Source organism: Bubalus bubalis, chromosome 6, assembly GCF_019923935.1.
Source record: "Bubalus bubalis isolate 160015118507 breed Murrah chromosome 6, NDDB_SH_1, whole genome shotgun sequence".
Classification (NCBI taxonomy): domain Eukaryota; kingdom Metazoa; phylum Chordata; class Mammalia; order Artiodactyla; family Bovidae; genus Bubalus; species Bubalus bubalis.
Genome location: NC_059162.1, coordinates 15,625,795 through 15,639,797, shown reverse-complemented (window position 1 = coordinate 15,639,797; position 14,003 = coordinate 15,625,795). Strand labels below are relative to the sequence as shown.

The window sequence follows — 14,003 nt, the reverse complement described above, 5'->3', positions numbered from 1 at the left end:
AGAGAGGGGACTGCTTTGAGGGCAGAGGATTTCTGAGGCGGTCAGTGGGGCTGAGGGGGCTGCTGACAGACGGGGCCTCAGGTTGGGGTGGCTACCTGTGCCTTCTCTCCCGAAGCCCCTTCTCCTCATCCAGGTCACTAGTAAGGAGAGGAAGAGGGTGGCCCCGTCACCAGGATTCTGTTTTCACAGGTGACTTCCTGCCTCCTGCACCTGCCCTGTCTATTCAGATTTGGCTCCTGTTATCTTCCAAGCCACTGCGGCTCTCACAGGCCCCTCCAAGGCAAGCCGGCGTGTGTCTGTAGATATCTTCTGACTTTAGGCTGAGAGATGAGTGGGCAATGATGTGCCCAAGGTCATGTGCTTTGCAAGGGCAGAACCAGTAGTGACCTCGGAAATAATACTCACTCAAGGCTGTAGTGTACCTCCCTGGCTGCCCAGCTTTTAACTTCATTGAGCCCTCTGGAACCACTTAAAATAAAACTTTCCTTCCCCTTCAACCTCTGAATTCATTACTAACTTCCGGTGCCCCATTCACACTGGAATGTGACCACTGGACAGTTTTCTCTTCAGTCCTCCCAAGTGGAGGTTACTTGTCTTTCTCAGACTTGGCATGCCTGTGGCGTATTGCAAAGCCCCTGGCTGCCATGGAAGCTACACTCCTGGGCTCTGCCTATCTCCCCAGGCCCTGCCGACATCCTGCCATATGCATCCAGGGTGCTGGTAGACTTGAGCCGCTCTTGTGGCCCAGCTGCCTTCTCGCTGGTGGGCACACTCTTCCAACACAACATTCCAGACACTTCCAATCCTCAACCTCCTTGGCCATAATGACCTTCCTCTCTGCTCCTACTCGGACATCACCCTCAATCTTGGCTACTCTCTGGATTTATCCCCTGGATTCTTCCTGGCCTCTGCTTTAACACCCCAGCATCACATGGACCTTGGGCTGCCCCCTGGGGTCTCAACCCCTTTCTCTTCCCCAGTCATCTTAGATACTCTGACTAAAGCACCCCAATTCTCACCCCATCATCTCCTGACCTGCCCAGAAAAAGCCTTCAACCCTGGAAGCCCATTCATGGCTACCACATTTGCTGGGGAAAACCACGTAACCTAGCATGCTGGAGTCTCATTACACGTGATGATTTTCAACTTCATCTGAGCCTTGAACGCTCCCTGGAAATCTCTTAACCTTCCCAGTTGGCTCCTTTGCACACTCCCCAAGGCAGGCATTTCAACCTCCACCACCCACTCCTTGAAACCTTTATTCCACTCCCAACCCCATTCTTTACTGTTTCAGCAGGTGTGCATGCCTCCTATCCCCACCCCCAGTCCCCACCCCCACCCCCTCACCCTGAGAAAAGCAAGGCCACCAGACTGGAGCAGGCTAAGCTCTGCTGGGAGGAACATGCCCTCTCCCCTCCTGCCTCAGGCGAGCCCGGTCCTATTTGAGGCCACCCTGTTCACCTGGCCCTAGATCCCATCTCTCCGGCATCTCTCACTCTTCAACACTTTTTTCATCTCTGAAATCCTCAAATCTCCCCATACTTGGGTAAAGAACAAGCTTTTTCTTGGATAAAGAAAAATCTTTTAGGTTCCCTTCAAGCTACTCTCTTGTTCTATGAAGCTAACTCTCTCTTCTTTACCATCAAGCTTCCTTTTTTAAACTATAGCAGTTATATTAAAAAAAAAGAATCCCCAAACTTCTTGCAACATGACACAGAGCCAAGTACCCTGTTTCTGATCTTCTCTACTAGTCGCCCCCTCAACCCATGAGGACTGGTTTTGGCCTTCCCCACACCATGAGAAATAGTCCCACAAGCCACTCCAAGGATCTCTCGACCACCAAATTCAATGGCCAGTCTTTAGGCTTCATCCTACTTGATCCTCTCACAGCATTGGATCTGCTTGGCTCTCTGTTCTTGAGTCTCTCCCCTCCTTGGTTTGTGATGGAGCCCCTCAGGGTCCTGTCCCTGCCCCCTCCTCTGCTGCCCTGCCCTCCACCAGGGTGATCCAGCTCATCTCTCTCAGTCTCCAAGTCAACAACCCCCCAAAAGATACCTCTGGCCCAGAGCCCTGCCCTTTTCTAACTGTCCCCTGGGCATTCCCAGTGGATTCCCTACAGATACCAGAAAGGTCTAGAACTGGGCCATTGTTTCTGCAGAACCTGTTTCTCCTCTTGCCCTAACACTACCCAGTTCCAAACAAGCTCCCTGTCATTCTCAGCACCTCAATCCTGAGGCCATCACCAACTTTTCCTGAGCTAAAACAGCCTCCTCTCTGGTCTCCCTGCTCCCACCCTGCCTCCACTCTGCCTTCTTAGCTTATTGTCCCAAAAGACAAATACAAATAACATCACTTTCTGACTGAGGACCTTCAGATGGTAAACTGAGGCCCTCTCCCACCTCTCCCTGCCTTGATGGCCAACCTCATCTCCCAGTATGCTCTGCTGTCTCCACCCAGCCACACATACACCTCTCCCTGACCCTCCCCCCACCTCTAAGTGTGCCATATTCTCCAGACTCACACAAGCCTCCCCCTGGAATGTTCTCTTGCACTCCTCAGCCTAACAAACCCTCTGGCTTCCAGGCTTCATCCTACTTGATAATCTCACAGCATTTGATATACTTGGCTCTCTGTGAGTGAAAATCAAGCCCACCAATTTTTTTGACTTCTTTCGTGAAGCCTCCATCCCAAACTGAGTGTTCAGTCCTCTGTGCTTCCCAGAGCTTGGTTCACTCCTCATTTGGGGCGCTGTCTACATTGTCACTTATCTACTTGATGTCACTCTCCCCCACTCACCCCGGGGCAGGGGTGCTGACACAGCAGGCATGGGGCACACCTCCCTCCCCCCCCCACTCCTTTTATCTCTCCAGCTCTAGCAGAGCGCCAGGCACCCAAGAAACCCTTGATAAATGTGACTGAACGTGCTTAGGCCTCCCAGCCCCAACTCCTGAAGTTTTCCGCTCACCTGGATTCCGACATGGAATCCGATGAGAGGGTCCTGCCCAGAGCTTCCTGGAGCTGCTGCCGCAGTAGCGCCTCCTGCTCAGGACCCTTTCGGTGAGCTGCAGCCAGCCATAGGCGGGGGCCCTCCTCATCACTGGAGTCTCTGGAGAAGCCTCCCATCTCAGTAGCCTACAGGGGTCCTGCAGGAGGGGTGGCCACTCCCACTGCCCCCACAGTCTCCAGCCACCCCATGTCGCCTGAGACTCACAGCTCTAGATCCAGCTCCTCCTGGTAGGAGAGGGGAGATGCACACACGGAGCAGCTGTTGCCCAGGAGACGGAAGCAGGTGAGACAGAAGAGACCTGGAGGAGGCCAGGAGGGAAGGAATTGAACTTGTTCCCCCACCCCGACCCCAGCACTGTGCTCCCGAGCTTTCAGCCCTTGCCTCCCCAACTCCACCCAAGGGGGAGACCATTCATCAAACCATGCACTCTGGGGAACTGCTGCAATACCACTTGCATAGGAATTCTACTTGCACTGAAGGATTAAGGCACACAGAGAAAATGAGCTACCTGAGGGTTCTGTGTAAATGAGGACATGCGTCATAACGAAGGGAGGGGTACAAAAGGTGAGGTACAGAAGTTATAAAAGCTGACTGTCACATACAAATGCTGAGAGCCCCAGCAGAGGCATCCTCCCCGGAACCCTCACCTCTGCAGCCTGGGGTACCGCAGGCCACCGAATTCTCTGTGTCTCCCTCGTCCTGTGGCTGCCCGCAGCCCAGGCAGTAGGTCTGATGCTGGCTGAAGTAGCTGATAAATGGAACCAGGCAGGAACACCTGAGGAGAGGGGTCCCAGACACTAAGCAGGTCAGCTCAATATATCTGGACAAAAATATAATTCAAAAAGATACATGCAGCCCTATGCTCACAGCAGCACTATATGCAACAGCCAAGACGTGGAAGCAACCTAAATGTCCATGGACAGATGAACGGATGAAGATGTGGCGCATGTGTACTGTGGAGTGCTACTCAGCCAGGAAAAGAACGCAATAATGCGACTTGCAGCAACATGGATGGACCTGAAGATTCTCATCCCAAATTCTCATACCAGAAAGATAAGTACTATACGATAATGCTTATTTGTGGAATCTAAAATATGACACAGATGAACTTTTATGAAACAGACTCACAGACATGGAGAAAGAGACTCACAGACATGGAGAACAGACTCACAGACATGGAGGAACAGACTCACAGACATGGGCAAACAGACTCACAGACATGGAGGAACAGACTCACAGACATGGGCAAACAGACTCACGGACATGGAGAACAGACTCACAGACATGGAGGAACAGACTCACAGACATGGAGGAACAGACTCACAGACATGGGCAAACAGACTCACGGACATGGAGAACAGACTCACAGACATGGAGGAACAGACTCACAGACATGGAGGAACAGACTCACAGACATGGGCAAACAGACTCACGGACATGGAGCACAGACTCACAAACATGGAGGAACAGACTCACAGACATGGGCAAACAGACTCACAGTCAGGGAGAACAGACTCACAGACATGGAGAACAGACTTGTGGTTGCAAGGGGAGGGGGAAAGGCAGAGATGGAGTGGGAATTTTGGGTTCGCAGATGCAAACTAGTATATATCGAATGGTAAATAACAAAGCCCTACTGTATAACACAGGGAACCTTATTCTATATTCTGTGATAAACCATAACAAAAAACAACATTTTTTTAAAAAAAGAGTGTATATGTGTGGATGGCTAAATCACTTTGCTATATAATACAGCAGAAATTAACACATAATTGTAAATCAACTATATTACACTTTTTAAATTAATTTTTTAAAAAGCAGGCCAGCCCAGCTGGCCTAACTAACCCTCATCCTCTCCAGTTCAGTTCAGTCGCTCAGTCATGTCCAACTCTTTGCGACCCCATGAATCGCAGCACGCCAGGCCTCCCTGTCCATCACCAACTCCCGGAGTTCACCCACACTCACGTCCATCGAGTCAGTGATGCCATCCAGCCATTTCATCCTCTGTCGTCCCCTTCTCCTCCTGCCCCCAATCCCTCCCAGCATCAAAGTTTTTTCCAATGAGTCAACTCTTCGCATGAGGTGGCCAAAGTACTGGAGTTTCAGCTTTAGTATCATTCCTTCCAAAGAACACCCAGGGCTGATCTCTTTCAGAATGGACTGCTTGGATCTCCTTGCAGTTCAAGGGACTCTCAAGAGTCTTCTCCAACACCACAGTTCAAAAGCATCAATTCTTCGGCGCTCAGCCTTCTTCACAGTCCAACTCTCACATTCATACATGACCACAGGAAAAACCATAGCCTTGACTAAATGGACCTTTGTTGGCAAAGTAATGTCTCTGCTTTTGAATATGCTATCTAGGTTGGTCATAACTTTCCTTCCAAGGATTAAGTGTCTTTTAATTTCATGGCTGCAGTCACCATCTGCAGTGGTTTTGGAGCCCAAAAAAATAAAGTCTGACACTGTTTCCACTGTTTCCCCATCTATTTCCCATGAAGTGATGAGACTGGATGCCATGATCTTCGTTTTCTGAATGTTGAGCTTTAAGCCAACTTTTTCACTCTCCACTTTCACTTTCATCAAGAGGCTTTTGAGTTCCTCTTCACTTTCTGCCATAAGGGTGGTGTCATCTGCATATCTGAGGTTATTGATATTTCTCCTGGCAATCTTGATTCCAGCTTGTGTTTCTTCCAGTCCAGCATTTCTCATGATGTATTCTGCATAGAAGTTAAATAAGCAGGGTGACAATATACATCCCTGACGTACTCCTTTTCCTATTTGAAACCAGTCTGTTGTTCCATGTCCAGTTCTAGCTGTTGCTTCCTGACCTGCATACAAATTTCTCAAGAGGCAGGTCAGGTGGTCTGGTATTCCCATCTCTTTCAGAATTTTCCACAGTTTATTGTGATCCACACAATCAAAGACTTTGGCATAGTAAATAAAGCAGAAATAGATGTTTTTCTGGAACTCTCTTGCTTTTTCAATGATCCAGCGAATGTTGGCAATTTGATCTCTGGTTCCTCTGCCTTTTCTAAAACCAGCTTGAACATCAGGAAGTTCACCGTTCACATATTGCTGAAGCCTGGCTTGGAGAATTTTGAGCATTACTTTACTAGCATGTGAGATGAGTGCAATTATGCGGTAGTTTGAGCATTCTTTGGCATTGCCTTTCTTTGGGATTGGAATGAAAACTGACCTTTTCTAGTCCTGTGGCCACTGCTGAGTTTTCCAAATTTGCTGGCATATTGAGTGCAGCACTTTCACAGCATCATCTTTCAGGATTTGAAATAGCTCAACTGGAATTCCATCACCTCCACTAGCTTTGTTCATAGTGATGCTTTCTAAGGCCCACTTGACTTCACATTCCAGGATATCTGGCTCTAGGTCAGTGATCACACCATAGTGATTATCTGGGTCGTGAAGATCTTTTTTGTACAGTTCTTCTGTGTATTCTTGCCATCTCTTCTTAATATCTTCTGCTTCTGTTAGGTCCATACCATTTCTGTCCTTTATTGAGCTCATCTTTGCATGAAATGTTCCTTTGGTATCTCTGATTTTCTTGAAGAGATCCCTAGTCTTTCCCATTGTTGTTTCCCTCTATTTCTTTGCATTGATCGCTGAAGAAGGCTTTCTTATCTCTTCTTGCTATTCTTTGGAACTCTGCATTCAGATGCTTATATCTTTCCTTTTCTCCTTTGCTTTTCACTTCTCTTCTTTTCACAGCTATTTGTAAGGCCTCCCCAGACAGCCATTTTGCTTTTTTGCATTTCTTTTCCATGGGAATGGTCTTGATACCTGTCTCCTGTACAATGTCACGAACCTCATTCCATAGTTCATCAGGCACTCTATCTATCAGATCTAGTCCCTTAAATCTATTTCTCACTTCCACTGTATAATCATAAGGGGTTTGATATAGGTCATACCTGAATGGTCTAGTGGTTTTCCCTACTTTCTTCAATTTAAGTCTGAATTTAGCAATAAGGAGTTCATGGTCTGAGCCACAGTCAGCTCCTGGTCTTGTTTTTGTTGACTGTATAGAGCTTCTCCATCTTTGGCTGCAAAGAATATAATCAATCTGATTTCGGTGTTGACCATCTGGTGATGTCGATGTATAGAGTCTTCTCTTGTGTTGTTGGAAGAGGGTGTTTTTTATGACCAGTGCATTTTCTTGGCAAAACTCTATTAGTCTTTGCCCTGCTTCATTCCGTATCACCCTCCAAATCAAAGGTAGGTCTCCCTACAATCTAACCTCCATCCCTCCGACTATAACAAGAACCTCCCTTCTTCCTGTCCTCCTCCTCCTTTGACTCCCCACCCCTACAGAGTCTCATCTCCAATCCATTCATGAATGAGCACCGTCTTCAACTAAATCTCTGGACACCTAGGAAGGACAGTGATCCATTCTGACCTCTGGTTCTTTTTCTACTCCCTCTCACTCCACTTCCTATAAGGAAAGACAGTGGGCTTACCGTCCGGCCAACACCAGGAGGATGCTCATGTGGCCGTGGTCAGCTGCCCGTCTCCTCACTGATCGGTGCAGGGCAGCCAGCAGCTTGGTTCGGCGGCTCAGAAGTACATTGTAGAGGTAGGAGATCCTCTCCTGGTGGAGGGGAAGTCAAGGATGGGGTCCCCTTGATCCTGTCTGCCTGGAATGCCCTCTGCACTCACCCCACCCCTTACCTTTACCTTCTCTCCATTTCCTATGACTCCTTGTAGGCTTGGCTCAATGCCCCTTCCTGGGGGAAGACTTCAGGGCTTCCCTAGGTGGACGCACCCATCCCCTCCTCTGGGTTTCCATAGCAGTTTATTTATCCCTTAATAAAAACACTTTTTTCTTTCTTTTTTTTTTTTTGGCTGTGCTCCGAGGTTTGTGGGGTCTTAATTCTCCAACCAGGGATCGCACCCTCACCCTCTCACCCCCTGCAGTGGGAGCTCGGAGACCTAATCACTGGATGGCCAGGGAATTTCCTAAAAATACTTTTTCCATTGTAACTGTCTTGTTAAAACCTGCCTCTAGACTGTGTCTGGTTCATCTCTGCATCCCTGAAGCTGTCAGCATGGTGACTGGCATACAGTAGGTGCTCAATGAGTCATGAGTAAGTAAACAAATGGCAGGTTTTCATTCCCACCTCAACACCAGCATGGCTCCTGTCCCCCGGGGTTTTTGTTTGTTTGTTTTGTTGTTAATTTGTTTATTTGGCTGCACCAGATCCTTCGTTTTGGCATGTGGGGTCTAGTTCCCTGACCAGGAATCAAACCTGGGCCTCCTGAATTGGGAACATGGAGTCTGAGCCACTGGACCACCAGGGAAGTCCCCTTCCCCAGGGTTTTAACTAATCTTTGGAAGAAAGCTTTATCTCAAGAGGCACCATTTCTCCCTTCTGTGGTCCAGGTCATTTGCTTTGGGGTTCAACCAGAGGGAGAGCGCTGGGCTGCAGAAGGCTTTTGAACTCCCCCAAACCAAGACAGCCAGCCAGGAGCTTAGCCCCCTTGAGGGGGAGCAGGAGCTGGCCTTGGCCCCTCACCTGCTCCCGAGATGGGTAGTAGGAGGCACAGATGAGCCGCCGCAGCCGACTGACATGGTTGCCGAACAAAGTGACAAAGAAGCAAAGGCCATACATGACGCCTGGGGGCATAGCAGACCCAGTAAGCTGCCGCTGGGGGGCACCAGGTGCCAGCCACACTCACCCTCAGCGGACTGTGCCCCTCATGCCCTGAACTGTGTCTGTCCCCCCAGCGCCCTCGGAGGTGTGGATACCGATGACTATGTAACCAGTGGAGTTGGGCTCTGAGGGATGCAGCTGGCAGCGTCGGGACAGGACGGTGATGTTGCCTTGCTGGAGGACATTGAATGCCGATACTAGGTCGCGGTAAATCTTCCCCGTGGAGCCAGTGCCTTCCACAGTTATGGACATGAACACAGGGCCTGGGCACCAAGACCCTGTGTGAGGGGTGTTCTTGGAAGCTGCCCACTCCACCATGCACAAAAGACCACATCTTCTGGAGGGTGGCAGGTGGATGGTGCAAAGCATAGAGATGACCCCCAGGCCCCACCAGAAGCCCCCCAGGGACCCCCAGGCACCCCTCATGGTGCTCCAGGCCCCGGCATCAGCTCCTGGAAACTAGGCCTGGCTCCATGGTCCAGAACTGGCTGGCACTGGTACCTACGTGGTCTGCCTTCTCAGGCCACCAGATCTGAAATGACCTTGATAGCCTGTGGGTCCATGCCCAGACTCCATGACCACCCAGAAACATTTATTTTAAAGCATTTGTTGGGAGAGGGAAGGTTTGGGAGTGTGGGATTGGCAGATGCAAGCTGTTATATATAAGATGGATAAATAAGGTCCTACTGTGTGGCACAGGGAGCTGTAGTCAGTATCCTGTGATAAATCATAATAGAAAAGAATATGAAAAGGAATAGATATATATTTACATATAACTGAATCTCTTTGATGTACAGCAGAAATTAAAACATTGTAAGTCAACTGCACTTCAAATTTTAAAAATTTTTTCAAAAGTAAAGCATTTGTTAAGCACTGACTGTGTAGCAGGTATTGAACTAAGGGCTTTATTGATCGTTTCGAGTTTTTGGTTTTTTTTTTACTTTTTCTGCTGGGCCTCTGGTATAAAGGATTAGATTAACTCTGTTCTGTGGTTTATGGCATGCTGTCAATCCAAGGTCCACCAGGCACTCACACATGTGGTCTCATCTATGTAGAGCCACCCAGAGAAGCTGCTACCATTACTGTTCCATGGTTCAGATGAGGCAACTGAAGGTCCGGGAGGTTGAGCAAACTGCTCAAGGTCACCATCTGGTAAAGGACACTGCTGAGATTTGACCCCAGGCCAGTCTGACTTTAGAGCTTGTGTTTTCCTCTACTGTGTTATGGTGTAATCTTGAACTGGGCACAGGGGTTACCAGGCAGAGGATGGGGTTGGAGGACAGGCAATGTCAGCGGCTGGTAAGTAGCAGCGACAGGGGGACATTCAGGCCATCCCCCAGGACTAAGGAAGCTAGGGAAATTTGGGCACTCACTTCGGGCCACAACCTCCCCCTGCAGGTGGTACCGAGCCAGGTCCAGGACCCAGAAGACGGCATAGTCCAGGAAGACCAGGAACAACACGAGGAAGAGGTGCCGGGCAAGGTGGAAGATCGCCAGGATGCAAAAAATCTGCTCCCACCGGGACAAGAAGATGGAGCCTGCATGGGGGAGGGCTGGTCAGGAGGACTCTCCGCAATTCTCCTTCCCACCAGACCCTAGCTCCTAGAGAGACCTCCCTCCTGGAGGCAGCTCCTGCCCCTCATCAGACTGGGTCATGTCTGCTCACCTGGAAGATACGGAAGCTGTGAGGACCCCTGTGCAAGAGTGGGAAGGAAGCACTCTTCCTGGGCAGGGCCTCTGTGGCTCGAGATACATACCTAGTATCTCCACCTTGACCTGGTGGCCAATTTTCAGTCTCCAGGAATCCCCCCTTCTAAGGCATCCCTGATACCCTTATGTGGTTCCCTGCCCCCCACTTCAGAGACAGCACCGCTCCCCACCTCCTGCTGGCTGCATCACCTCCATATCAGCATGCATGCACATTCTTGCTCACCACCCCCAAAAGCCTCCCCAGCTTCACTTCCCTTGCTCCACATCTACTCTCCACCCATCCTTCCCTCTGTCTTGACATCCGGGGTGCTACCAGAAGCATCACCTGCCCCTCTTCTCTTTGTCTGCATGCTCTGAGACATCCCCCCTTTTAGGCTGAGGCTTCCCAAGGACAGGGTTGTGTCTCCCCCACCTCCCGAGCCTGAAATTTTCTTTTTCTCTGTCGTCCCCCATCTCTGGCCCTGCCCTGAGCCAGGCCTGTGCCCAGCACTTCTGGGCAGAGCAGTGGGGTTGGAGGGACCCTATCTCCGGGTCCTCAGGGCCCTCGCCTGGCTGGATGTAGTGTCTGGCCTCATGGGCGGTGAGCGGCAGCACCGTGGGCAATCCTGCCCTGGAGCGGACAGCCTCCATGCGCAGGAATTGGCTGGTGATGTAGATGTTGTCGAAACTGTCCCAGTTCAGGTAACCGTATCGGTAATACAGGGCTCTGGTAGGACACACGTGAGGCCCCTCAGCAGCCCCAACCAGACATCCACTCTCACCCCTGCCCATGAGCTCCAGCCTCCCAGGATGCCATGGGGACAAGCTGGCCCCCAACAGCCCTAGCTCCCACCCCTGCATTGGCGGGGCCCTCCAGCGCCTCACTGGAGGTAAAGAAGCAGGAGCAGCAGAGGTGTGGTGTAGCCCATCAGAGCCAAGGCCTCTCGGACGCGGTACAGCTTCATGCCGACGGCTTCCTGGAGGTCCAGAGCTACCTGGGACAGGCTCCGAGAGGCGTTTAGATCCACAGAGAAGTAATGGGTGGCTGTCATGTTGAACTCAAACTCTTGACGCACTCGGTTAATCAAATTCCTCACAGCTGAGGCCCCGTGTCCAGGGGAGATGTGAGCAAGGAGAGTTACAAGGGGGCAGGGCTGCACCCTGGAGGGGCCTGGCCAGCCCAGGGGTCCCATGGCTCCCAGGTCAGCTACAAACCCCCAGTGTGGGGACCTACAGTGGACTGAGGAGGGGACAGAGCCTCCACAGTCTATGCCATGGCCGATGCACGCTTAGCACCAGGCTTCTGCCTTCACAAGGAACAGGGGGCCCTGCTTCTCTCCCCAGCTCCTGCTCTCAAGTCAGGCTTTGATGAAGCACCCTCTCTTCACTGGGCCCCAATTTCCTAATCTGTACGACGTGGACATTGGCCTGGGTAACCTCTGGAGGTCTTTTCCTGAATTCTCATCTGTGGACTGGGAGCACTCCTGGGTTGACACATGCCGGGATGAGGGAGGGAGGCCTCCGAGGAGCACTGCATGAGTAGGGCTAGGTGGGAATCACTCACGGGTACTCATGGTCTCTCGCAGGAACGTCTGGATATAGCCAGGGATGATGCAGAACACCTGGACCACTGAAAGCCAAGACTGAGTGTCAGGAGGGGCAAGGAGACGCAGCCTGTCTCTCCAGTCTCCAGAGACCTTGCTCTCACAGGGCCTCCTGAATTTTCACTGTTCCTGCTGGCCTCCACATCAGCTCAAAACCTGTTGGCTTCTCCTTACTACCCCACCCTCCACATTGGTTTTCCCCCTACCTGCTCCCTCATCCTGCATGGCACCCAACATCCTTGTTGGTCCCATATTTATTGCCCCTCATTAGTCCCCCAGAAGGGGGCTTCCCAGGTGGCCCAGTGGTAAAGAATTTGCCTGCCAAAGCAGGAGATGTGGATTTGATCCCTGGATCAGGAAGATCCCCTGGAGGAGGAAATGGCACCCCACTCCAGTATTCTTGCCTGGGAAATCCCATGGACCGAGGAGCCTGGCAGGCTACAGTCCACGGAGTCGCAAAGAGTCAGACACGACTAAGCACATACACGCTACGGCTCCACTACTGCTCACCTGGGCCCACTCGCCCAACTGACCCCTACATTTGCCGGGCCCCCATTCCCACCAGTAAGTCCACATTCTCTCACCACTGGCAAGTCCACAGAGCATCAGCTTGAAGGGCATGAGCACGAAGCACAGGTGGTAGGCTTGTGGTATGACCTTCATGCAGCTGTCCTTGGCATCATCAAAGACCCGAGCACACTTCAAGTAGGGGTTGCCCAGCTCCGAGTTGCACACATCGCCGATGTGCAGGAGCCAATACCACACGTTCCGCAGGGCCCTGGCTGGGAATGGCTTCGGGGCTGGTACCCAGGAGTCCTGCAGCATCTTCTCAGGGGGGTTGGGGGGAACACCAGGGCAGCACCCGGGGCCAGAAAGGCCCGTGGTCAGGGGCTGGGCTGTGCTTTATCCAGTGGGGTATAGTTAGCACTCTGGCAGGGCCCAAGAAGTCCTAGACAGGGGTGAGGGTGAGGGGACTGGGTAAATCCTGGCCCCCCAAAACAGACATGGTAACGTGCTGACCTACGTGCTTCACGCCATCCATGATTGACCGGAAGAACTTTCGGACCCGGTCAGCCACCTGCTTGGCTCTCTGGGCAATGGCTTTAATCTTGTTCAGAGCACCTGAGAGGCAGGGGCAGGGGTCTGGTTGGGTCTCCTCCTCTAGAGACTGGTTCTAACCATTGCCCTGGAGTAGGGAGTGGAGCAGGGGAGCTGTCCAGATGCTGGGGTCTGGGAGATAATCCATCTGGCAGTGGAGCGGGCCAGAGAGCAAGGGTCAGGGGGTCCTGCTGGATGCTTTTAGGTTGAGGCCCAGGACCAACAGAGAGGAATGGAGCCAGAGGACTGTGAACGCGCAGGCGGAGGGGAGCTCGGGGGCCCGTGGAGGTGGGTGGCCTTACTGACGAGGGGCTGCTTGGCCCTCTCCAGCACTTTGGCGGTCTGGTTCAGGGCCAGTTCTGCCCCACAGGCCACAGCCTCGCTGGCCTGGGTGAAGTTGCGCAGGGTGTTGGCACAAGGCCCTTGTAACACCAACCCAAAGGCAGCCACCAACAGCAGTGTCCGGCCCTGCTCTGGGGAGAGAGCACCGTGGGAACCAAGCCGGCAGCCTCGCCCATGGCAGCAGGTACAAGCGCCGTACGGAAGGCAGCAGGGCTTCCCTGGACCTCCTTCTCCCGCAAGATCCCTCCTGCCCCAGCCCCTCCACCGGGCCCACCCCCTGCACTGGGCGCCAAACTCACTGGAGAAGGCCTGGGGCAGCTGCAGAAGGACAGTGGCCCGGACCTGGCGGGAGAATCCCATGCCCAGACTAAGGAAGGCGGCCAAAGTGAGGGTGCCCGCCAGGCAGCCCCAGGGGCTATGCTCTTCCACCAGCAGCTCCAGCAGCCCGTAGGCTGTGGCCAGGGACAAGCCCAGGATAAAGCCCCCCGTGCTGCGGACCACAGCCCGCGCCACGCTCGGCTCCTCTGCCTCCAAGCGCTGCACAGCATCCTTCATGACCTTGGACATGGCTGAGGAGACTAAATGTTTGCCTGTCTCCAG

At 52.1% G+C, this 14,003-nt stretch overlaps 1 protein-coding gene across 1 annotated transcript; it reads right to left on the bottom strand.

Moving 5' to 3' along the window:
- Positions 1-91: 91 nt before the first annotated feature.
- DCST2 (DC-STAMP domain containing 2) lies at positions 92-13,997 on the bottom strand. Its single transcript, XM_045166215.1, has 15 exons — positions 13,703-13,997; positions 13,364-13,534; positions 12,984-13,085; positions 12,548-12,745; positions 11,924-11,989; positions 11,245-11,458; positions 10,929-11,086; positions 10,044-10,208; positions 8,766-8,933; positions 8,533-8,633; positions 7,477-7,607; positions 3,655-3,782; positions 3,212-3,305; positions 2,966-3,106; positions 92-137 (listed from the first exon to the last, which is right to left on the bottom strand). Exons 1-15 carry the CDS (start codon positions 13,968-13,970, stop codon positions 92-94), a joined length of 2,151 nt encoding a protein of 716 aa, XP_045022150.1. The 5' UTR covers positions 13,971-13,997.
- Positions 13,998-14,003: the final 6 nt, after the last annotated feature.

What these genes read in the sequence shown, in the direction of transcription:
- DCST2 (XM_045166215.1), bottom strand. Translation starts at nt 13,970, where the DNA reads ATGTCCAAGGTCATGAAGGATGCTGTGCAGCGCTTGGAGGCAGAGGAG. An exon ending in CAGACACTACATCCAGCCAG is followed by an intron (nt 10,209 to 10,928) that starts GCGAGGGCCCTG and finishes TCCCCCATGCAG; the next exon opens with GCTCCATCTTCTTGTCCCGG. An exon ending in GAGGAGCTGGATCTAGAGCT is followed by an intron (nt 3,107 to 3,211) that starts GTGAGTCTCAGG and finishes AGGCTTCTCCAG; the next exon opens with AGACTCCAGTGATGAGGAGG.